The sequence below is a fragment of the Rhinopithecus roxellana genome, chromosome 17 (assembly GCF_007565055.1).
Source record: "Rhinopithecus roxellana isolate Shanxi Qingling chromosome 17, ASM756505v1, whole genome shotgun sequence".
NCBI classification, from domain to species: Eukaryota; Metazoa; Chordata; class Mammalia; order Primates; family Cercopithecidae; genus Rhinopithecus; species Rhinopithecus roxellana.
In genome coordinates, this window is record NC_044565.1 from 22,584,392 (window position 1) to 22,610,052 (window position 25,661).

At 38.0% G+C, this 25,661-nt stretch overlaps 1 protein-coding gene across 2 annotated transcripts in view; it reads right to left on the reverse strand.

Moving 5' to 3' along the window:
• Positions 1–11,821: 11,821 nt before the first annotated feature.
• Positions 11,822–25,661, reverse strand: part of GFPT1 (glutamine--fructose-6-phosphate transaminase 1) — a 62,847-nt gene continuing 49,007 nt past the window's right edge. The window contains exons 13-19 of one of the 2 annotated variants that reach the window (XM_010367630.2): positions 24,850–24,970; positions 24,302–24,459; positions 16,180–16,294; positions 15,807–15,934; positions 14,771–14,938; positions 13,445–13,606; positions 11,822–12,780 (exon numbers count right to left, since the gene is read on the reverse strand). In XM_010367630.2, the coding sequence (XP_010365932.1) occupies positions 12,736–12,780; positions 13,445–13,606; positions 14,771–14,938; positions 15,807–15,934; positions 16,180–16,294; positions 24,302–24,459; positions 24,850–24,970 (897 nt within the window). In that variant the 3' untranslated portion in view covers positions 11,822–12,735. The remainder of the gene's footprint in view (positions 12,781–13,444; positions 13,607–14,770; positions 14,939–15,806; positions 15,935–16,179; positions 16,295–24,301; positions 24,460–24,849; positions 24,971–25,661) is intronic. The other variant, XM_030921062.1, reaches the window with a different exon arrangement.

A 25,661-nucleotide genomic window follows, 5' to 3' on the forward strand; every position in this document is an offset into this window, starting at 1 on the left:
AAACCAAGAAGAAGAAGAAGAAAAAAAAAAGTTCTTAACCTGATAAAGAGTATCTACAAAAGTCTACAGTAACTATAATGATAAAATGCTGAAAGCTGTCCTTTGAGATCAGGGACAAAACAAAGATGTTTCCATTACCATTTCAGTTCAAACTGTAATGGATGCCCTAGGCAGCACTGTGGAGCAATTTTTTAAAAATACATAAAGATTAGAAGAAAAGAAACAAGTGTGCTGTTATTCACAGGTAATATGAGTATATACCTAGAAAAATCCATTAGAATTAACAAGTTTAGCAAAGTTGCAGCAAACAAAAATCAGCATACCAAATTTCATTGGATTTTCTATAACAGCAACAAACAGCTTTTAAAAATATATCATTTTAAGAACAACAGAAAATATCAAATACCTAGTAATAAATACAACAAAAGATGTGCAAAGTCTCTGAATTGTTTCCTGTGGCTGCTGAAACAAGTTACCACAAACTTGGTGACCTAAAAACAACAGAGATTTATTCTTTCACAGTTGTTCTGGAGGCCAGAAGTCCAAAGTCAGTATCACTGAGTGGATGCTGGTAGGGCCACACTCCCTATGGAGGCTCTACAGCAAAAAGCTCTTTCTTGTCCCTTCCAGCTTCTGGTGGCTGCTGGCATTCCTTGGCTTGTGGCTGCATCCCTCCAGTTTCTACCTCTGTGGTTAATTGCTTTCTCCTTTATGTGTCAAATCTCCTTCTGCCTTCCTCTTACAATGATACCTATAGAGCCCCACCCAAATAATCCAGGAAAATCTCCCCATCCCAAGATCCTTAACTCAATCACATCTGCAAATACTCTTTTTCATATAAGATAACATTTACAAGGTCCCAGCATTACCTGATATCTTTGGAAGTCATTATTCAGTCTACTACAGACTCTATGGATAAAAATTATAGAAATGTAGAGTCATTAATGAGACAAATAAGCAGAGATGTGCTCAAACCATATGCGCAGCCTGGAAGGCTCAACATTGTAAAACTGCCAATTCTCCCCATATTCATCTGTAAAATTAAGGCAATTCCAATAAAAACCTCAGCAGTTGTGTAACTTGACAAGCTGCTTCTAAAATCCTTATATAAATTGAAAAGAAAAAGAATAGCCAAGATATTCTTGAAGAAAAACAGTAAGCAAAGGAGGGTTGCCCTACCAGATATCAAGACTTCTTATAAAGCTACACAATGCAGAGAGTGTTGAATTGGTATAGAGATAAATAGCCCATGGAAACAAACCCACTTATCAACACTTGATATGAGAGGTGACATTGCAGAGAAATTGGGAAGGGATGGGTTTTTTGATAAACATGCTGGGAAATAGGATATCTTCATTTAAAAAAAAAAGCTTTCTTGTTTTTGTTTTTGTTTTTTTTCTTTTTGAGACTGACTCGCTCTATCACCCAGGCTGGAGTACAGTGGCGTGATCTTGGCTCACTGCAACCTCTGCCTCCCGGGTTCAAGTGATTCTTGTGCCTCAGTCTTCCGAGTAGCTAGGATTAGGGGCATCCACCACTGTGCCTGACTAATTTTTGTATTTTTAATAGAAGACAGAGTTTTGCAATGTTGGCCAGGCTGGTCTCGAACTCCTGATCTCAAGAGATCTAGCCACCTTGGCCTCCCAAAGTGCTGGGATTACAGGCATGAGCCACCATGCCCGGCCAAAAAAAAAAAACAAACAAAGAAAAACAAACAAAAAAGGTAAAATGAATTCCTACATTATATCAAACTTAAAATCCATTTCAGGTGAACTAAAAATCCAAGGATAAAAGGAAAAGCTATAAGGGTTTTAGAAAACAATACAGGAGAATGTGTTTAAAACCTAGGAAGGATTCCTTGAACAAGTTACATAAAAACACAAATCATGAAGGGAAAATAGGTGATCAATCTGACTATATTAAAGTTAAGGATTTCTATATAATACCAAAAAAAGAATGAAAAGACAGGTCACAAAGTGGAGAACATATTTGCAATACACAACAAAGAACTAGAATTCAGAATATGTAAAAAACCCCTCCAAGTTAAAGACTAAACAATAAATCATCCAATTTTTAAAAACTGATTTTAAAAAGATTTGATTAGATTTCTCACAAAAATAGCAGTCAATATACATACAAGAAAATTCTCAAATCATAAATAGTCAAGGAAATATAGGCCGGGTGTGGTGGCTCACGCCTGTAACCCCAGCACTTTGGGAGGTTGAGGTGGGCAGATCATGAGGTCAGGAGATCGAGACCATCCTGGCTAACACGGTGAAACCCCGTCTCTACTAAGAATACAAAAAATCAGCTGGCTGTGGTGGTGCTCACCTGTAGTCTCAGCTACTTGGGAGACTGAGGCAGGAGAATCGCTTGAACCTGGGAGGCGGAGATTGCAGTGAGCTGAGATCGTGCCACTGCACTCCAGCCTGGGTGACAGAACGAGACTCCTCTCCAAAAAAAAAAAAAAAGGAAATATAAATTAAAACCATGAGAGACAAAGATGTAATCATCTGGCAAAAGTTTTAAATGCAATACCTGTTGAATTGAAACTTTTTATCATTTTATGGTAACAATTTCTGTCTCTAGTAATGCTTTTTTAAACTTTTTGTTTGAGACAAGGTCTTGCTCTGTTACCCAGGCTGGAGTGCAGGGGTACAATCATAGCTCACTGCAGACTCAAGCTCCTGGCACAAGTGATCCTTCTACGTCAGCCTCCTGAGTAGCTGGGACCACAGATGCACCACCACACCCACTTAAGGGTTCTGGTTTTTTGTTTGTTTTGTAGACATGGGGAACTCACTATGTGGCCCAGGCTGGTACAAACTCCTGGGTTCAAGCGATCCTCCTGCCTCAGCATCCCAAAGTGCTTGGATTACAGGCACGAGCCACCATATCCAGTCTTAAACTGTTTTTATTGTGGTAAAATATATGTTTAACATAAAATTTGCCATTTTAACCATTCTTCAGTGTACAATTCAGTGGCATCAATTACATTCACAATGTGCAATGATCATCACTATTCGTTTTCAAAAGTTTTCATCACCCAGCATGGAAACTCTGTATCTATTAAGCAATAACTCCCCATTTTTTCCTCCTTCCAGCCTCTGGTAACCTCTGATTTACTTTGTCTCTATGAATTTGCCTGTTGTAGGTATTTTATATAAATGGAATTATATAATATTTGTTATTTAATGTCTGGCTTATTTCGCTTATGTTTTCAAGGTTCGGCTATGATTTGGAGTGTATCAGGGCTTCACTCCTTTTCATGACTCAGTAGTATTGCACTGTGTGCGTATCGTTTCATTTACTCATTCGTTGTTGGACACTTGGGTTGTTTCCACCTTTTGGCTGTTGTAAGTAATCCTGATACAAACATTGGTGTACAAATACCCAAGTTTCTGTTTTCAGTTCTATTGCGTATACACCTAGGAGTGGAACTGCTGGTTCGTATGGTAATTCCATGTTTAACTTTTTGATAAGCTACCAAACTTTTCCATGGAAGATGCACTATTTTCAAATAAATCATTTTCACTTACAGCCTCTCTCATCATGTTCATGTAGCTCACCATCTTTCCTTGGGTTGGGATTTGCCTGGTGTACCTTTTTCTAGCCTTTCACATTCAACTTTTCTGTGTCCCTGTGTTTCAGATGTCTTCTATACTTATTGTGATTATTACAAATGTACATGGATTTATTTTCTTTTTTTTTTTTTTTTTTTTTTTTTTTTTTTTTTTTTTTTTTTTTTTTTTTTTTGAGGCGGAGTCTCGCTCTGTCGCCCGGACTGGAGTGCAGTGGCCAGATCTCAGCTCACTGCAAGCTCCGCCTCTCGGGTTTACGCCATTCTCCTGCCTCAGCCTCCCGAGTAGCTGGGACTACAGGCGCCCGCCACCTCGCCCGGCTAGTTTTTGTATTTTTAGTAGAGACGGGGTTTCACCGTGTTAGCCAGGATGGTCTCGATCTCCTGACCTCGTGATCCGCCCGTCTCGGCCTCCCAAAGTGCTGGGATTACAGGCTTGAGCCACCGCGCCCGGCCATGGATTTATTTTCTAAATTCCATTTTTTTCTTCTGTCACTTTGGAAATTATATTCTCTAGTTATAATCTTTTAGTTTTCATTGTAGAGACGGAAATAAAGCTTCCCTTCTTTCCTCTCTGAAGGTTTGCTGAAACGAGCTGATGACAGATTAACAGGAGAAAAGGCATACAAATTTCATACGCACATGGACATGGGAATTCCACAAATATGAGACTCAAAGCAAGGACACGTGGCTGAAATTCAAACACCCTCTTTATAAGGAAGAAGAAAAGGTTTCATCTTTATAAGGAAGAGGTTTCATCATGCTCCTCAGATGGCATGCAGTTTAAAACTTATTAATTGAAGCCATGCTTGTAATCCCCTAGGACTTTGGGAGGCCAAGGCGGGAGGATTGCATTTCCGTAAGTATTCCAAGACTTAATAGCTCAAAATCCAAAATCATACACATGGGAGATAAGATACTACAAATGACAGGATCAAATTTGCCAAGACTGCAAACATTTCAGGCAGTCCTCCCGCCTAAATGCCTCCTACCTCATGGGGAGCTGTAGGCAATTTTGGAAGGGTAGTAAATAATTTCTAGGGGAAATGAATCAACCTGGGAGGCAGACATTATCTTATAAATGATTATCTTAGAAAACTGAATATGATCAGCAAATTACAGGAAGGTGAAGGGTGAAGGGTGGAACTACATTGTGAACAAAGGTTGCCTTATGCAAACAGTCTTTCAGGTAAACTCTCAAAGCTGCTCTCAGAATAGATGAAAAGTCTATCTGGGCATGATGACAACTTTTAGTCTCTTTCTCTTCTCCACTGGTTTATCTTTCCTGGTTATAAGACTCCTAGAATGGGGGCTCTTAAGACAATTGCATTTCTTTGGAAAGTAGTTTCCTTAGTCAAATAAAGAGATTCTAGAGAGTCTCTCTTCTTTTGAGTGGGGGAGAATTGCATGAGGCCAGGAGTTTGAAACCAGCCTAGGCAGACATAGCAAGACCCCATCTCTACATAAAGGAAAAAAATCAGGTGTGGTGGCGTTCACCTGTAGTCCCAGCTATTCAGGAGGCTCAAGCGAGAGGACTGCCTGAAATGTTTGCAGTCTTGGCAAATTTGATCCTATCATTTGTAGTATCTTATCTCCCATGTGTATGATTTTGGATTTTCAGCTATTACGTCTTGGAATACTTACGGGAATGCAATCCTCCTGCCTTGGCCTCCCAAAGTCCTAGGGGATTACAAGCATGGCTTCAATTAATAAGTTTTAAAACTGCATGCCATCTGAGTAGCATGATGAAACCTTGAGCTGTCCCACCCATGACATGAAACACCCCTATGTCCAGTGTCTCTACCCTTATACACTACCTATCCATTAATCACTTAGTAGCTATCCTGGTTATCAGATCCAAAAAAAAAAAAAGTATAAATATAAATAGGGATTGGTACTATCTGTAGTTTCAGGTATCCACTGGGGGTCTTGGAATATATCCCTTGTGCACAAGAGGGGATGACTGTATATAAGACTTTTATATCAAGAGAGGTTGTGATTGAGAGGAATAATACCACACAGAAATGGACAGAGTAATTTGTGTAACTTCTTATCTCCTCTTCTTGGGAAGAGGTTGAGTGTGTCTTCATTTCAAAAGGGATAGCTGCTGCATGACAGGCAGAACCATGATAGTCTTTTTTTTTTTTTTTTTGAGTCGGAGTCTCACTGTCGCCTAGGCTGGAGTGCAGTGGCGCGATCTCCACTCACTGCAAGCTCCGCCTCCCGCATTCATGCCATTCTCCTGCCTCAGCCTCCTGAGCAGCTGGGACTACAGGGGCCCGCCACCATGCCCGGCTAATTTTTTGTATTTTTAGTAGAGATAGGTTTTCGCCATGTTTTTCTTTGGAAATTAAAACATGAGTTCAAGGGTAAGTCTAGATATGTGTTGCAAAGGGTGAACTGTGCTAGACAATGTCTGCTGAATATTCTGTACTAATAAAAAATTAGCTGCATGTACTGGAGCATACCTGTGGTCCCAACAACTTGGAAGGCTGAAGTGGGAGGATAGCTTGAGCCTAGGAGGTCAAGGCTGCAGTGAGCTATGATGATGCCACTGCCTTCCGGCCTAGGCAACTGGGAGAGACCCTTTCTCAAAATAATCATAATAAAAATCAGCACTATCTTCTGATAGAACTAGGAATGCACAAACTAATTTATACAAATCTGTCCCTGCTGAGAAGACACAAATCATTTAAGTTCCCAGTGTCATGTCAGCAAAGTCAATTCTGTATTCAAAGGCTAGCTTATTTTCGCCACTTCAAGCAACAAAAAAAGATTAAATATATGAAAAAGTTTCTAAATTAGTTTTTTTCAAACAAAGAAATGCTCTAAACTTTAGTAACACCACATGGGTCCAAGTTAACAACCAAGAACAAAAGATAGAAATCCTACAAAGATTCCCGACACTTCCTAGGTTTCTGCATAGTAGCAATGAAAGGAAATTAATAGTAAATATTGGATTTACATTTTATTCAAAGGATAAATACAAAATTAAGAAAGAGTTCAAATTCAAAGCAAATATGCTTGATATTTCAAAACAATTCTACATACAAAGTCAATAGGAAAAAAACCAAAAGCCCCCATAAATTAAGAGTGGCTAGACACATTCAAGTCTAGCAGAAAGAAACTTGGAATTTAATGCAATGTTATTTCTCTTGCCTAGAAGCTAAAGCCTTAATTGTCTCAGATATTTTCCATCTCCTTATGGGCATTACTTGAAGACAACAATGGAGCAAGCTTTTTAATGAACTTGCCATAGTAAAAAACCAATAACAGACGCCACGCTGGAAAGAGGACAACAACGTAACCTAAAAGGGAGCTACTGGCAGAAATAAAAACTAGTAATACTGATAACATCTAGACCTTTGCAGATGTTTAGAGTACTGTACAATCTTAAATTATTATTTATCAACCTTTGGGTCTCACAAATTAAGAATGTACTAGGTAAGAATCAAGGAGTTATGCCCAGTTCACAATACTGTTTCCTTCACTTGCCCTTTAGATATAATGGATCTGGAATTCTCAATGAGGGTTACATGGTTTGGGAATTCTGGCAATTTTCCTTCCATGACCTCCCTATACTTCTCTCCATTTCAAAATACACAAAGCTGAGTGCCAGAGGCAAAAATTAATTCCTAAAGATCCAAAGAGTATACAATACTTGTCAAATTTGATATATCTGGGCAGGACGCAATGGCTCACGCCTGTAATCCCAGCACTTTGGGAGGCTGAGGAGGGCAGATCACTTGAGGTCAGGAGTTCGAGACCAGTCTGGCCAACATGGTGAAACCCCATCTCTACTAATTTTGTACTAAAAGTACAAAAATTAGCTGTGCACGGTGGCACGCGCCTGCAGTCCCAGCTACTCCGGAGGTTGAGGCAGAAGACTCACATGAACCCGGAGGGAGGGAGAGAGAGACCAAAGTCTGGGCTGAATGCTACAAGCAGGCAAAACAGCACATCTATCCATTCAAATCACCCTGGCATAACTGTCTCCTGAAAAACATAGCAAGTACTATAACCACTAGGGATAGACTCTAGCCTGCTGTTCATAAAAGGATACTGTAAGGGAATCTTTGCTCTATAATGAACAGATTGCTAGATATTACAGAAACTTTAGATTGTCTTGCTACTCACTGACCTTAAATATTAACCTTCTTTGCAACTATCAATTCACTTAAAAATTTTAATCATTGCATACCCTGTAAGCTTCCTATAAACAACACGTTATTGCAAAATGTTTAAAAAGATGTGAGAAAATATCTGTGGAGTATGGTATCAGAAAAGGCAGAGCCCTTGTTTTATTTAATGATTCTTTCCCAAACTGGGAGGTTGGGGTAGAGACATGTGGCTTTTGGTAATACTTAGGCAGTGATTTCTTACTCTTAAAATCAACAGTAATGAATGAAGTTTTGACATGATAAATGTTTACAACTAAAATAGACATTGACTACATTCTTAGTACAATTTTTAACATAACTACAAATGTATATATGCTTCAAATATTAGCAAATTGCTTCAAAATGAAATTCTAAGTAAGTTTTTGGTAATTTATGCACAGTTCAGGCTTACTCACTGGAGTTAACAAGACAAGAAGAAGAAATGACCAACTGGCTCAGTAAACTAAACATTCATTTCAAAAAACACAAAACTGAAACAAAGCAAAGATGATTCTAAAATTTCCACCTCTCAATAAGTGTAATTTAAACAAATACCAAAAGCTTTATTTAAGCAAAAACATATTCAACCACAGAACATTCGAAAAGCTAACAGGATCGTTTCTACATTCATTCTGAAAACAGTGTAATAAGAAAGGTAATTTGAGAATTTCCAAAAATGTTCTCGCTAGCCATTATTTATGGTATACAACATAACATTTTGATATCAAGCTATTACAGACTTAATATGGCATAATTTTACAATCGTGCTTTCACTATGATTTTTATTTTAACCCTGGGTATTATCAGTTTGAAGCTAATATTATCAGTCCTACTGGTTGTCACTGTCACAGATCTGAAGATATGTTTAAATTCATCAAGCTAGGAAGATACCAAAATATTAACAATCTTTACGTATAGTGAGAAAAAACTGATTTAAGTGTTAACGTTTCTAAACTTGAGACTCTAACAGTAAAAACAAAGCAATCTGAAACCTGTTTCCATGGGTAAAACACTCTGCCTGGTATTCTTGTACACAAAATTTACTAAATATGTGAATATCATAAAATGAAAATATCATTCCCTTCAATTTCTTTGGCCTTCACAAATTCAGTGTGACTATGATCCTTTTCAATAAGACTTTCAATGACATTGTGCTTCTTTAGAAAAAAATCACTTAAGTTGTAGCATACAACAGTTTACATTAGTTCTTTTGTTGCTATGGTATATCCTAATTTTTTTAAAAGGCAGAAAAAACCCAAAGAACTTCTTAAAATGTTTGTTAAAGCAAACATTTCAGTTGGTTTCCTTTCTTTGAAGAAGAATAGAAATAAATGTCAGAGGAGTATTACTAAGGAGCCAAAAACAAAACAAAACAAAACAAAACAAACAAGCAAAACAAAAACAAAACCAAAAAAAACTCCTTTCCTCCCATCCTCAGAACTAACTCAGAACAAGAGATCTGTATTCAAAAAGATAAGACAATCTCACCTCAGAAATTACCTCCTATGAAACCTAAGAGAGAAAACCTGTAATAGCTCTCTTAACCAACAGCCCCATCTGCACATCACCAAGCACCAGTTCTCTTTGGGTAGCAGTAATGCTTGTTTTTCATCTTTGCATATTAAGGACTGTTGTTTACAGATTTATGGGTCATTTGTAATATGCCCCCAAACATGGACCATTATTCAAGCAGACAAAATCACTCACTCACAGCACTTTAACAACCCACCTCCACTCCATCTTCCCATTCTCTCACCCTATGCCTTCCAATGAACCCAGTCTTTGCTAGTGATGAGTCCACCTGGAGACAAACACTGCTTTAAAGATGATGTAATTTTCAATGCCTACCACAGAGACTATCCCATAACAGGTATTAATAAACACTTGTTGACATAGTTATAATAAGCTAAAAATAGTTAACATTAATTTTTCCCTTTATCTTTTATTCTTACGGCATAGAATTTTTTTAAGAAGATTGAAAAACTGATTCCAATGTAATAATCACTTACTGGGCCACATGCTAGATGACAGACATGCCTCTCTGCCTAAAAAGGGCTCAGAGGGTAAGGAATTCTCAGTTATACATGAGTGAATTAAAACTTTAAATGTAGTACAAAAAAGAACTTTTTATATGAAGGATTCTTTATGTAGAGTATCTTTTTTGAAAAATCAGATTTTCTTATCCTATATTACACTGGTTTTAACTGGGCATGGTCACTTTAGTAGTGTGCCTCATTACAATGTCTCTTTTATGTTAAGAACTTATAAAAGCATTTAAAAATCACTACTCAAATGGGATAGAGAGTAAGAAGACAGGAGAGAAGGAGAAACCATGTTTTTTGAGTCAGGAGGGTGTCACTCTGTCACTCAAGCTGAAGCACAGTGGCACAATCACAGCTCACAGCAGCCTCAAACTCCCAGGCTCAAGTGATCCTCCTACTTAAGCCTCCCAAGTTGCTGAGCCTACAGGCGCAAGCCACCATGTCAAGCCAATTTAAAAAAAAATTTTTTTTTTTTTTTTTTTTTTTTTTTTTTTGAGACAGTCTTGCTCTGTTGCCAGGCTGGAGTGCAATGGCGCGATCCCACCTCACTGCGACCTCTGTCTCCTGGGTTCAAACGATTCTCCTGCATCAGTCTCCCAAGTAGCTGGGACTACAGGTGCGTGCCACCACACCCAGCTGATTTTTGTATTTTTAGTAAAGACGGGGTTTCACCATGTTGGCCGGGATGGTCTCGATCTCTTGACCTCGTGATCTGTCTGCCTCAGCCTCCCAAAGTACTGGGATTACAGGCGTGAGCCACAGCGTCCGGCCAAAAATATTTTTGTAGAGACCAGGTCTCACCATGTTGCCCAGGCTATTCTCAAACTCTTGAGCTCAAGCAATCCTCCCACCTCGGCCTCCCAAAGTGGAGACTGGTATTACAGGCTGAGCCACTGCACCCGGCAGAGAATCCATGTTTGTTTGGAAAATATCACTTCTTTGTTCTTAATTTTAGTTTTCAATATTCAGTTTAGAACTTACCCTAGCTTTCAGTATGTGTGTGTGTGTGTGTGTGTGTGTGTGTGTGTGTACACATGTGCTTTATAGAAAGACACACAGAGAGGGAGACAGAGATTATGCAAGCTAATGATTCATTTCACATGTTAGTTTTAACTTAGAATGCTGAATCAAACTTTAAACTATAAGAAATGCTACAAACCCACATGAATCATGTTTGTAAATAAGAAATGATACTATACACACACTAGCTGACTTACACAAAATAATCTTAGAAACAATTAAAGTAGATTAATATAGCTATAATAGCTATATATATATATAATGTAAATAGTGACCCTATTTTACTCTTAAATAGATCAGGTTTCTAGTCACCATGTATGAAAGTCCTTCCAAATTACCTCAAAATATAACAAATCTTTCTCTAACCCTAATACACAAGCAGAATTCTATGCTTCTCTGGCAAAAACAATAACTATTAGAAAATTTTAACCTCACCAAGAAGTTCAAATGACAAAAGAAAGGATTAAATAATTGTGCTAAATAGCTTACCTTCACAATTTAAAAGTAAAAACCTTTGAAAAAGAAGGACTTCACCAAAAACAGACACACTCTCCTATAGCCCCGAAGATCTGGCCAGAAAAGCTCCATGAAGAAATCATTACTCACAATTTTGGGGATATCAAATAATAATATTCTACTTTAAATATTTTAATCCAAATTGTCAGCTTTCATTTCTGACACCTATAAGCTGAACATACCCCAGTATCACTTTATTTATATCTTCTTTATTCCTAAATATATTTCAGGGGTAGAGCACGGAAAATACAGAGAGAAAAATACCTAGAATGTAATACTAAATTTGGTGGCTATCAGTATAAAGCATACATACCTTTTTCTGAGCTTACCCTACCACATATACTGGAAATGTATGAGGTCAACGACCTGCAAATCTTCCAAACAATCACAAATAACTTCCAAACTGGCACGAAGTGACTAGTTTTATGCAACAATGCAGTGAAGGAAAGTTAAAATTAACTATAGGAAATTCTTCCTTGTGACAAAGTTGAAGAGAATACTGAATATATCAATATTAATTTAATAGCAGCTCTGTGTTGTGATTTTAAAGAACAAGATAAAATATGTCATTTAGCAGTCATTTAAAAAATAAAAGACTACAGATACAAGGAAATAAAAACCATTTTTAGGAGCTGAAAACACAAAGAAGAAAGATACCCAACATGTACACATCCCATCTTCAAATTTAAAATCATATTGTCAGTTGTCGAAAGCAGCTCAAATTTAAATTTTATGCTACAAAATTGTGCAAATATGTTAAGGATTGGAAACCCACCAATGCACTACTATAATATTTTGCTTCCTAAATTTCTTCCACCTACAGGTAATAGACAACAAGTTTGAGAAACTAAGGCTAACCAAACTTAGATAGAAATCCTACCAAGAAAATTTTTCAGTTTTAAGTTTTACAGTTTGATTTAAAAACAAAACAGAAAAAATTTCAAAACAAATCACATCTTCTCTTTATATAACTTGGCAAAACCTTCCCTAACTGTCCAACTATGAGCATACAATGCCACCGGCTTTAGATACTCCAATTAAATGCACTACTCTTTCACTGGTCTGAATGAAGCATGGTGAAACAAGCACAAATTTTTAGAAACATAGTGTCTTCTCACATTGAAGTGGAGGGTCCAGAAATGCAACACCCAGCATTCTTTAAAGAAAATAATAGCTAAAATCTTTCTGATACAGATTCCAATAGATTCCATCATTCAAAGTCCTCCACAAATTACTGGAAAATATAAGAGGTAACTTCACAAAAATCACATATTGAGTGGAATAATTATAACTGATATATAAATAAGGATTTACTAAAAAAGGCTTTAAGGGTGGTATTTTAAATCAAGGTTTTAAATACAAAAGGTGTCTTGTGTTGCTTAATCGTACAGTTTCGTACATTTTGTACAGATATTCTTCACTCTACAGTCACAGATTTGGCAAGATTCCGTGGGAAATCAACCTGCAAAAATAAAAAAAAAAAGCAAGATTTGAGAGATTATACAGACTAGGGAAGGGGAGTTGCTATAAGCAAATTATTTTTGTTTATAAAAACCGAAAACAATACGATCATTAACCATCTTTATTACAGACTACAAAGAATTAGATTAGAAAATATAATCACATAATGTGTCCTGAAAAAAACTGAAATTGGTAAGGAAAAAGCATGCTAAAGCTGCCAGTTCACAAAGAAAGAGCTACTGTGGTCCTCTACAGAAGTAGTAGCCCTCATAGGGGTCAGTAAAAACAAAAGCACAATGTTTTGGTTGCCACAACGTCTGAGAAACCAGGAACGCTTAAAAAGTCTTCAATGTGTGGGACAGTTCCAAACAAAAAAGAACAGTATTGCCAAATGCCAACAGCTGCCCTATTAAGAGGCATGGGGTTATATGAAGAAAACAGGTGGCGACTACCCAAGGTGAGTCACAATCTTGGAGGTGAACCCCAAGTTCCTTCAAGTTCTATGGGTAAGAAGATGTTGTGATGTAACCTACAAATTGGGCCATGAAAATATAACAGGTGACAGATATTTCTCAAACACTATTGTTAAAAATTTAGGAGAAAAAAATCAGAATGTATCCAGGTAAAAAACCATCCCAAGATTTCTGCAGTGGTAGATGACTTACATCATAGCCTCTCAGCACAGCAAGGTGGAAAGCCAGCAACTGTAAAGGGATCACGCTGAGAATGCCCTGCAAGCAGTCCACCGAGTGGGGCACCTTGATCGTTCTTTTTGTGTTCTTAATGGTCTCAGTATCCTCCTTATCACAAATTACCACAGGCCGCCCCTAGGAAAGAAAATCACACACATAGACAACATCACTGGTAGGCAAAGGCAGGGCTATACCTTACGAATGTGCAAAAACTGCACTGCATAATCCACATGAAGCCTCACTGACAGACTTCTTTAAATTCCTATGTAATAAATCTGAATGTTATTACCTATAGTCGAGGAAACAGAAGCTTTATGGGATCCAGTAATTTGTTTAAACTCATGCAACTAAGAAATATCAGGCTTAGTACTTGATTGCAGGTTTGCCTAACTTCAAAGCTCAAGTTCATTACCACCACATTGTGCTTAGGGAATACTATCTTTTGGAATTTATATATAAAGCCAACTGATGTGAAGAAAATTCCATTATATAATATTAAAATAAAACCTAGATGTTAGATTTCCCCTGAAATATATCACGTGTATTTTTTTTAAATTTATTTTATTTACTTTTTTAGAGATAGGGTCTCACTCCTGGACTCAAGTGATCCTCCTGCCTCAGTCCCCAGAGTAGCTGGGACTACAGTCATGTGCAGCTGCACCCAGCTGAAATATATATTAAAAAATATTTTAAAATACATTTTTAAATGTTTTAGAAGTATTAAATTAAAAAGAAGCAGCATATGTTAACTGAAAGAAGACAGGATGTGGAGACCAAGACTTCAGTTCTGGTCTTGGTTCTGTTCAACATGAGATCTACGACATTGGTCTTCTCAAAACTCTAAGTATCCGGGTCAGGAGTGGTGGTTCACGCCTGCAATCCCAGCACTTCGGGGGGCTGAGGCAGGTGGATCACTTGACGTCAGGAGTTCAACACCAGCCTGGCCAACATGAAACCTCATCTCTACCAAAAACACAAAATTAGCCAGGCGTAGTGGAGTGCACCTGTAATCCTAGCTACTCGGGAGGCTGAGGCAGGAGAATCGCCTGAACCCAGGAGGCAGACGTTGCAGCGAGCCAAGATTGTGCCACTGCACTCCAGGCTGGGTGACAGAGCAAGATTCCATCTCAAAAAAAAAAAAAAAACTCTAAGTATCTGATTCCTCACAAGTAAACCTCAAAGGCTGTATTCCAAAGTAAATGAGTTAACATGTGTAAACATGATTTGTAAGTCATTCAAATAAGCTAGCATAACTCCCCTCTTTGAACCCCAAGGTGTTCTCACAGTCCCCCGACTTACCTGCCGAGCAACCACTTGCTGAAGAGCATTCTGACACTTGGCATAAGTGTGATCTCTCATGATGATCATGATCACAGGCATCAATTTATCCACCAAAGCCAGAGGGCCATGTTTCAGTTCACCAGCAAGGATGCCTTCAGAGTGCATGTAAGTAATTTCTTTGATTTTCTAATAGGAAAGAACCAGATTTGTCTTCAGTACACTTTTCAAAAATCCATGTTTAAGTAAATATTACACAAAGCATCTGATATGTCAAGTCACCGTCTATTTATCCAAAAGTATTAAAGGACCACTGATCTATAAATACATCTAACAAGTTAATAGATCGCTATTTCCATATTATCAACAAGTAATTCGAAGTTTTAAAGCTCCACAAGTACTTTTTAAAGATTTTAGATCATCATGAACATATTCATATTTCTGGATAACTTTTTTTTTTTTTTTTTTTTTTTTTTTTTAAAGACAGAGTCTCGTTCTATTGCCCAGGCTGGAGTACAGTGGTGTGATCTCAGCTCACTGCAACCTCCACCTCCTAGGTTCAAGTGATCTTCCCCCTCAGCCGCCCAAGTAGCTGGGATTACAGGCATGTGCTACCACATCCAGCTAATGTTTTTGTATTATTAGTAGACATGGGGTTTCACCATGTTGGCCAGGCTGGTCTCCAACTTCTGACTTCAAGTGATCTACCTGCCATGTACTCCCAAAGTGCTGGGATTATAGACGTGAGCCCCTGTGCCCAGCCTGACCTCAATTAAATTTCTTATCTAGAGAATTTAATCTTTATTCATATTTGAACAAATTAACCCAAGTTACTTGCTAAATCCAAGTTTATCATGCTAAAATGTACTCTTTTTGATTTTCACTTCTGAACAGAGTTCTCTGTTGCACTTTCTCAAAGTAAACAGACCACACAATGCATAAATATAGAAGCACTTTTAAAAGTTCTACTTATTTCAATCATTTAATGTAAAAGTATGACTGTGTGTCAGGTCTGCAGGTCAATGGACTGATATTAATTAGAACTGAGAAAACTTACCAGTGCCCCTTCAAGACAAGTAGCATAATGATAGCCTCGTCCCATTATCAGAACTGACTTCTGATGATAAAGTTCTGTTGCTAGTTTCTGAATTTCATCATCCATGCTCAGTACTTCCTTAATCAAATCTAAGAAGTAATATTAGCAAAAAAGGACAATAAACCAAACAAATAAAATAACAATATATTAGTAGCAACCAACAAAAGACCACTGTTTCTATTCCTCTGTGCCATCAATCAGTATGGGTTTTTTTTAACACATCGGAGCAAAAGTAGAAAGATCTTATTGACTTGCTTCAAGGATAAGAAGAGAATTTTATCTATTACCCACTCCCTTAGGACAACAAAAGTATAATATATGAGTATCTTTGTACCAGGCAGCCGTTTCAATCCAAGCATGATCTCTTTGCGTCTTTCTTGCATGGAGATCCGATCATCACACATCATAAGGGCGAACATCACAAGGGATACAAACTGGCTGGTATAAGCCTGAAACATCACAAAAAAGCAAGACAATTAGTTGCAGCCGCATCTTAAGAATTTATAACTTTTAATTTTAAAAAGCTGAAAATAAAATTCCCATTGGTTTTATGGTATACATTCTCTATCTTTTAAAACTACGTTAGGGCCAAGCACGGTGGCTCATGCCTATAATCTCAGCACTTTGGAAGGTTGGGTGGGTGGATCGTTTGAGCTTAGGAGTTTGAGACTAGCCTGGGCAACATAGCAAAACCCTGTCTCTAAAAAAAATTAAAAAATTAGCTGGGTGTGGTGGTGCACACCTGTGGTCCCAGCTACTCAGGAGGATCACTTGAGCTCAGGAGGCAGAGGTTGCAGTGAGCCAGGATCGCACCACAGCATTGCAGCCTGGGACAGAGGGAGGCCCTGTCTCCAAAAAACAAAAATAAAATAAATAAATAAATATAACTACCTTAGTAACAGTGAGCTGAATCAGTACTTAGGAAATCACTATTCTCCTTTTCTGAATTTTGAACAAATGACTTAACCTTTATTTCTTAGATACAAAAGCCAAACACCTTATAAATCCATTGAATGCTTAAAAATTCCTAATATCCCTAAGAAAGGAAAGAAAAGATGAGTAAATCAGCATGTGCCTAACCAAATTTAGTTTTTGGTGTAAGTCAAAAGGCAAGTGCTTGATAAACTCTCCTTGGAGTACTTGCACTGGTATTGTTGGATTTTTTTTTTTTTAATTGCTTTTTGATTTTCACCTTTGCCTACTGGCTGTTCCTCACTCCCAGTTTTATTTTTTAAGTTTGGCGTTAAAAAAAAAAAAAAGAGTTGGGAGGCTGAGACGGGCGGATCACAAGGTCAGGAGATCGAGACCATCCTGGCTAACACGGTGAAACCCCGTCTCTACTAAAAAATACAAAAAACTAGCCGGGCGAGGTGGCAGGTGCCTGTAGTCCCAGCTACTCAGGAGGCTGAGGCAGGAGAATGGCGTAAACCCGGGAGGCGGAGCTTGCAGTGAGCTGAGATCCGGCCACTGCGCTCCAGCCTGGGCGACAGAGCGAGACTCCATCTCAAAAAAAAAAAAAAAAAAAAAAGGAAAGAAAGTACAATTGTAGAAAAGTAAACAAATAATAATCTTTAATCTCATCTGTTAATATAAATAATTACATTAATAATATGCTATTAATAACACTTGTGAATATTGCCTTAAAGTTTTTACTGTTTTTCTCTACATAGTTAAGAAAATTAATTATTAGCAGGTACAATTTTATAACTTGTTTTCACTCATAAATAATAGTACAAGTGTATTCCCAAAACTGAACTGTCAAGTTACATTATAACCTTGATCAGTTTTCATCTCTTTAGGCCTCAGATACCCCATCTGTTAAATGCACCTGACACTTATAAGATTATCATGACAATTAAATGAGACAAATGTAACACATTCAGTTCTGTAAAATGCCTGGATATACAGGCTGAAAATGTACTACAAATTTTATTGATGACAGCTTGAACTAAAAGACAATTATTTTCTTAGGATACAGAATTGTACATATTTTAAAACTCACAATCCTACTGCCAAGACTATTTTCATTCTTACTAACTTTATGTGAATGTGAGATGCGCCTGGTTTGTCAAGTACTGTGAAATATTGAGAGTTATCTCTTCAGCAAATTTTTACCATTTTGACTGCTGGACAATGAACCTTCACTACTATTTTAACATACATATCTTGAATCCTAAAACTAAGCTATTTTTTCATGTTTGTTGACCATTTATATTTTCTCTTTTGACAACTGACTTTGTTGTTCCTCACCTGTTTTTCAACTTGAGTTTTTTTCAAATTGGTTTTAAGAAGGTAGTTATTGTTATATCTCAAATACTTTTTCTCATCTAATTTTTAGACTCAGATAATCCTTCCATATCCTAACATAAGCTAAGTATTATTAAATGTTCTTACCTCTGTTGTTTTCATTGTTCCTTTTTATTTTTTTAGTCTGTTTGAAATTAATTTTAGTGCAAGTTGAAGAAACACTAATTATATCCCGAGATATGTCATTTCTTTACAAAACAATCTTTCCATTTAAAAATATAGTATTTTCTTCAATTTGTGCTAGGAATTTAATGCAATTTACCTCTATTTATCACTTTGGCCACACACTCTAAATTTTTACCTCTTATTATTCATTGTTTACTTTTTTCTAGTAAGTCTTTTTTTTGGGGGCGGGGGGGACACAGTTGTGCTCTTGTTGCCCAGGCTGGATTGCAATGGTGTGATCTTGGTTCAGTGCAACCTCAGTCTCCTGGGTTCAAGTGATTCTTCTGCCTAAGCCATCCCAAGTAGCTGGGATTACAGGCACCCACCACGATGCCCAGCTAATTTTCTTGTATTTTTTTAGTAGAGACAGGGTTTCACTATGTTGGCCAGGCTGGTCTTGAACTCCTGTCCTCAAGTGATCTGTCCACCTTGGCCTCACAAAGTGCTGGGATTACAAGCGTGAGCCACCACGCCCGGCCTCTAGTAAGTTTTTCTTAATGGTAGTTCTGATTTTTTTTTAATCCAAGTTATTAAGAAAAACATTTTTATGTTTCAGACATTTGAGGCTTTTACTTACATCTCTTTTATTAAAACAGTAGGTTATTGTGCTGTTATCAGTTACAGTGTTTTAATTTTAGCTTTAGGATATTTATTCTAAGGGGGGTGTGTGTGTGTGCGCGCATGCACACGGATTATATGCTGAATTTCTATTACTCTTCTCTTGATAAGGGATTAGTTCATTAGTGATTTCCTGGCATGATGTGGATGAGACTCCCTCTATAATAAAATCACAGTCTGGTAACTCTCTATCATCCCAGTAGTTAAATGAGACTCCCTGTTTCCTCTTGCTGGACTTCCCAGCCTCCAGCTGCTCACATGGTCCTCCACAACTGCCTCCCTGTACACCTATTATATTCTACCAGCAGATTCGAATCTTTTCCTATAACACTAAAGTGAATTTGAAGTCCTCCACCTCCAAGACTAATGAGCACATCTACATTCTAAATTCCAGTCTCTTCCCGTCTAGTTCTGCCTACTGTGGTTTACTTTTCAATAAATCAACTAATCACAAAATATACTACCAGGTCAGAGGTATCTTGGACCCCTGGGATACTTAAACTGTTTCCAATCCAAACTGAACAGATAATGAGTATTCCAGTTCCTGTAGCTCATAACTAAAAATGTTATTCTATAAACTAGTGTTTATTTGTTTGAACTGAAACCATCTGAACACTAGTTTTTAAGTACAAATATTAAACAGAGCAACTTTAATCCATATGTTTTTCCATTGCATTGCTATTAGTTTAATTTCTAATTTCAATTTCATATTTTTAATTTCATCAATACATACCAGGAAACCAATTATGAGGAAAAATAAGCTACACCCTACATTTAGAAACTACTGAGGTTTCAAAGAGTTTACCAAGAAAATGCTGACTCTGAAATGTTAAACTTGGTTTTTCTTTTTGTTCAGCCAAAAACAGTTACATTTTTGTTTTTTTTAATCAACAAAAGTCAGCACTTTGGTGAAATTCTAAACACCTGCAATAACATATAACAACTGCTGAACCTACCATTTATACCCATCAATTCCTCCAGAGGTATCAAATTATCTATGGTCTGACACTATGAGAAACTCAGTAAGATCCCTCTAATCCTGACAGTTTTTCAGGCAAAGTTGAGAATTTATAAGCAAGATCACAGAATTCTTCTACTAGCTCCATCACTGGGCCCAGGGATTAGGATCAATAATCAACCATATGGCCAGGCGCGGTGGCTCACGCCTGTAATCCCAGCACTTTGGGAGGCCAAGGTGGGTGGATCACGAGGTCAGGAGTTTGAGACCAGACTGGCCAACATGGTGACACCCAGTCTCTACTAAAAATACAAACATTAGCTGGGTGTGGTGGTGGGTACCTGTAATCCCAGCTACTCAAGAGGCTGAGGCAGGAGAATCACCTGAAACCAGAGGGCAGAAGTTACAGTGAGCAGAGATCACACCACTGCTCTCCAGTCTGGGCAACACTGCACTCCAGTCTGGGCAACAAGAGCAAAACTCCATCTCAAAATAATAATAATAATAATCATAGTAATAATAATCAACTTCTTTCAACATCCATTAACATAAAAACTTTTATTTGCCATCTGGAATGGTCTGTGACTAAATAACCCAAAACTATTGTAAGTAACTAAGCCCAAAATGTCTAAGACAGTTGAATAAAATTACTTTACAACCCAAGAAAAATGAAAGTAATACTAAATTGCCATACTTACTAAATTTTTTAAGAGTCATTTTTGAAAAAAATTAAAAGTCTGTACTAAAAAGACGCTAATTTTTCTTATACATGTGGTAACCATTAGGGGTAATGCGTGAAAAGTACATAAGACTTCTCCGTACTATCTTTGCAACTTCCTGTATAGTTATTTTAAAATAAAAAGATATTTTAAAAAAACACTTGCAGAAAGAAAGAACTACTGACACAAATAACAACACGAACAAATCTCAAAAACCTCAGGCTCAGCTGGTCCAACAGCTGAGGGTCATCAGAACTCATTAACATTAGCGTTACTAAAGTTGGTACACAATACCTCACTGCTAAATTTAACTGGTTTTATTTAAAAAACAAACTTCGGGCTAAAAGAAAGAAGCTAGATATACAAGACATGTTATACAACTCCATTTACAAGAATTTTCTGGAAAATGCCACAATACAGCAAGAGAAAACAGTAGTTCCTGAGTATGAGGCTGGAGGGTAGGCGTGAGGACTGACTATAAAGAAACACAAAGGAATATTTCAGGTGATCATCTTCTAAAACTGGATTGTGATAACAGTTGCACAGCCAAATGAATTCACTAAAACTGTACACTTAAAATTGGTGAATATGCTATGGTAGAAGCTAGATGGTGGGTATACCAATGCTAATTTTTTTTTTTTTTTTTTTTTTAAGATAGGGTCTCACTCTGTCATCCAAGCTAGAGTGTAGTGGTGTGCTCACGGCTCACTGCAGCCTCAAACTCCTGGGCTCAAGGGATCCTCCTGCCTCAGCCTCCTGAATAGCTGGGACTACAGGCATGCACCACCATGCCCTGCTAATTTTTGAATTTTTTATAGAAATGAGGTCTCACTATGTTGCACAGGCTGGTCTTGAACTCTTGGCCTCAAGTGATCCTCCCACTTCAGCCACCCAAAGTGCCAGGATAACAGGTGTCTCATAAACAAAGGAATGAGAAATATAAAATATACATATTTCCCCTGGCAGCTCACAACTCCAGAAAAGATTAAGTCAATGGCATCCATCCAATCAAACAATCCCATATCCCACATACACCACGTTGTAGCCCTTGTTTCACAATCTGTTATAAATAAAGAGGCTCTGGGATTCCAATCCCCTAATCAAATCGTTAAGTGCTACTAAAGGTGGCTGGTCATTTATTCAGCAACAGGATGGAAACCCAAGTACAAATATGTAACACGTTTTAATTACCATATGGAGAAAATTCAAGTTTCAGCACTCTGTAAATTATAGTGTTAGCAATATCAAAATACCCAAGAAATAAAAATCTCACTCAAGAGTTTTTATGCCTATAACACCAGCACTTTGGGAGGCGAAGGCAGGCAGATCATTTGAACCCAAGAGTTAGAGACTGGCCTGGACAACATGGTAAAATTCCGTCTCTACAAAAAAATACAAAAATTAGCCAGGCATGGGTGGTGACCTGTACCTGTAGTTCCAGCTACTCAGGAGGCTGAGGTGGGAGGATTGCCTGAGCCTGGGAAGGCCCAGGCTGCAGTAAGCCATGATTGCACCACTGCACTCTATCTACCCTGGATGACAGAGAGGAGAGACTCTGTTTCAAAAAAAAAGGGGGGGGGGGTGCCAGGTACAGTGGCTCATGCCTGTAATTCTAGCACTTTGGGAGGTCGAGGTAGGCAGAGCACTTGAGGTCAGGAGTTCGAGACAAGCCTGGCCAACAGTGAAACCCCATCTCTACTTAAAATACAAAAATTAGCCAGGCGTGGTGGCAGGTGCCTATAATCCCAGCTACCTGGGAGGCTGAGGCAGGAGAATCGCTTGAACCTAGGAGGTGGGGGTTGCAGTGAGCTGAGATCGCACCACTGCACTCCAGCCTAGCCAACAGAGTGAGACTCCGTCTCCAAAAAAAAAGGAAAAAAAAAGAAGAATTTTTATGTAAGAATCACAAACTTTCTACAAAAAATTCTCTATGAGAACCTTTGAGGGAAAAACTCAAATGCAGTTATGCACACATTAACATTGTCTTCCACAATTCTTTAATTAAACTCAAACCCACCAATACCCCAACATCTTATTAGATAATCAGCAAGAAACAACAAACTTAAGCAGAAAAATACTGAGAAAACAAAAATGTGAAATCATAAAAAGTAACACATTGGGTAACATAGCAAGACCTGGTCTTAAAAAAAAAAAAAAACTAGCCACACGTGGTGGTGCATCTGTAGTTCTAGTCACTCAGGAGGCTGAGGCAGAGATCACCTGAGCCCATGAATCTGAGGCTGTGGGGAGCTATGATTCCTGTCACTGCACTCCAGCCCCAGCCTGGGTGACAAAACAAGACCCTGTCTCTAAATAACAAACAAACCTAAAACCCCAAAAAACACCGGTGGAAGGATAACGTCTCTTATATTTATACAACTTTCTAAGATTTCCTATTTTTATTAGCCTCCTAAATTTATGCATATTCCAATTCCAAAGAGCAAAGTAGTCTTACTAGGCCTTCAAAAAACAAGACAGCACCTTTAAACCTCCCCAGAGCAATATCTAAAGAGAAACAGATACTGTCATACAATACTCATTAAAACTTTTTTTTAATTGCCAATTTTTTTTTTTTTTTTTTTTTTGAGACGGAGTCTCGCTCTGTCGCCCAGGCTGGAGTGCAGTGGCCGGATCTCAGCTCACTGCAAGCTCCGCCTCCCGGGTTTACGCCATTCTCCTGCCTCAGCCTCCCGGGTAGCTGGGACTACAGGCGCCACCACGTCGCCCGGCTAGTTTTTTTGTATTTTTTAGTAGAGACGGGGTTTCACCGTGTAGACCAGGATGGTCTCGATCTCCTGACCTCGTGATCCGCCCGTCTCGGCCTCCCAAAGTGCTGGGATTACAGGCTTGAGCCACCGCACCCGGCCAATTGCCAAATTTTAAATGTTTTTTTTTTTTTTTTTTAGATGGACTCTCGCTCTGTCACCCAGGCTGCAGTGCAGTGGCATGATCTTGGCTCACTGCAACCTCTACCTCCCAGGTTCAAGTGATTTCATCCTGCCTCAGCCTCCCAGGTATGCTGGGATTACAGGCGCGTACTACCACACCTGGCTAATTTTTGTATTTTTAGTAGAGACGGGGTTTCACCATGTTGGCCAGGCTGGTCTTGAACTCCTGAGCTCAAGTGATCTGCCCAGCTCAGTCTCCCAAAGTGATGGGATTATAGGCGTGAGCCACCATGCCCGGCACTTGCCAAATTGTATACCAAAGATGTATTCCTCCTTACAAATTTTCAGAGGTAGTATGTACATTTTTACATTATTTATTAGAAACCATAAATAGGTAAATAAAAATTCCAAAAATGGTTCAAGTGGATGTTTCTAATTTGTTACTTTTTGAATTCCAGACTATACTTCATAAAAGAAGAGGATGTTATATACTTGTCATGTATCCTACTGTGCCTAGCAGGAGGGCAGTAAGTGATAGACAAGGGTAGCCAGCAGAGACCTTTTCAAAATGGACTTACATTATATATATAAGTCCCTTTTAAACTCTAAGATTAGAAGGAGGGAGAGAATGACAAGCCTTTTATCTAACTGACCCTTAAGTCCTACAGTATTTACAATGATTAGTAAAATGTGTGTGTTCTGTAACTGGTAAAAAAATAAGATACAGACTAGTCTATAGACTAGTCTGCTTCACTGACACCATGATTAAATAATCATGAGAGAAATGAGTCAAGAATTTACCTTTGTACTGGCCACACCAACCTCAGGACCAGCATTAATGTGAACTCCACAATCGGTCTCCCGTGATATAGAGCTGCCAACTGTGTTTGTGATCCCCACAGTTAAAGCTCCTCTCTCCTTACAGTACCGAAGACCCATCAAGGTATCTGCTGTCTCACCTGTGTAAAAAGTAGGACAAGCATAACACATACAGAACAGTTTTAGCATATGCTGTTTCTTAGCAGCAAAAACAAATTGACCACACTTTCAACAGTATTACTTGTTTTAAATAAAATACAAAACATCCATTTAATAAATTTATAAAACTTTAAGTAATATGGGCTTGTCAGGATCTCTATTCCTTCTGTCACTGAAAATCCAGCTCTTTGAACATAAAATGTGTTCATTTTTACTAATTCATAAAGAATTATGTAATATTAAAATAAATCTGTGTTCGTCAAGTCATCTGCAATGCCAGCTTATCTTTAAATATCAGCTTTTGCCAATATATGCTAGAATTAAGAGAAAGAATCACTTTTCTTCCCTTTAAGTCTTTAAAATTAACACACCTGATTGACTAAGGAAAAAGCAAACATCATCTCGAAAGACTGGTGTGTTTCTGTCCAGGAAGTCACTTGCTAGTTCCACCATCACGGGCAACTCAGTCAGCTCCTCAAGAACTTGACGTGTCTGCAGAGAAAAGATGACTTGGTCACAGAACTTTCCTTCAAATACTCTTTCATTGGACTTCTTTGGATTCAATGTATAGTTTTTGCTTTTTCTGATTACAAAAATGACATGTTAAAAAATAAAAACAACCTAAACTATTTTTTAAAAAACATCAAAATCCTACCACTTGAGATAAGCACAGCTAACATTTTACTATCAGTCTCTTTAAACAACAATGTATATACATTCTTTTTTTTTTTTGAGACGGAGTCTCAGCTCACTGCAACCTCAGCCTCCTGCATTCAAGCAATTCTCCTGCATCAGCCTCCTGAGTAGCTGGAACTACAGGCGTACGCCACCACACCCAGCTTAGTAGAGATGGGGTTTCACCATGTTGGCCAGGATGGTCTCGATCTCCTGACCTCATGATCTGCCCACCTCGTCCTCCCAAACTGCTGGGATTACAGGCGTCAGCCACCGCTCCTGGCCACATACATTCGTATAAAGAAACATACCCATACATATAAAACATTTTGAGAAGTGGAAAGGGCGTGGTTCTGAGTCAGCTTGTATGTTATCTCTAACTACCCAATTCCTAATCTTTAAAATGAAAATTCATGTAATACCCATGTCAGTGAGGGTTTTCAAATCAGATAACAGATGTACAAATACAGAGAGAAAAATTAAACACTTTAAAAACACAATGTATTCA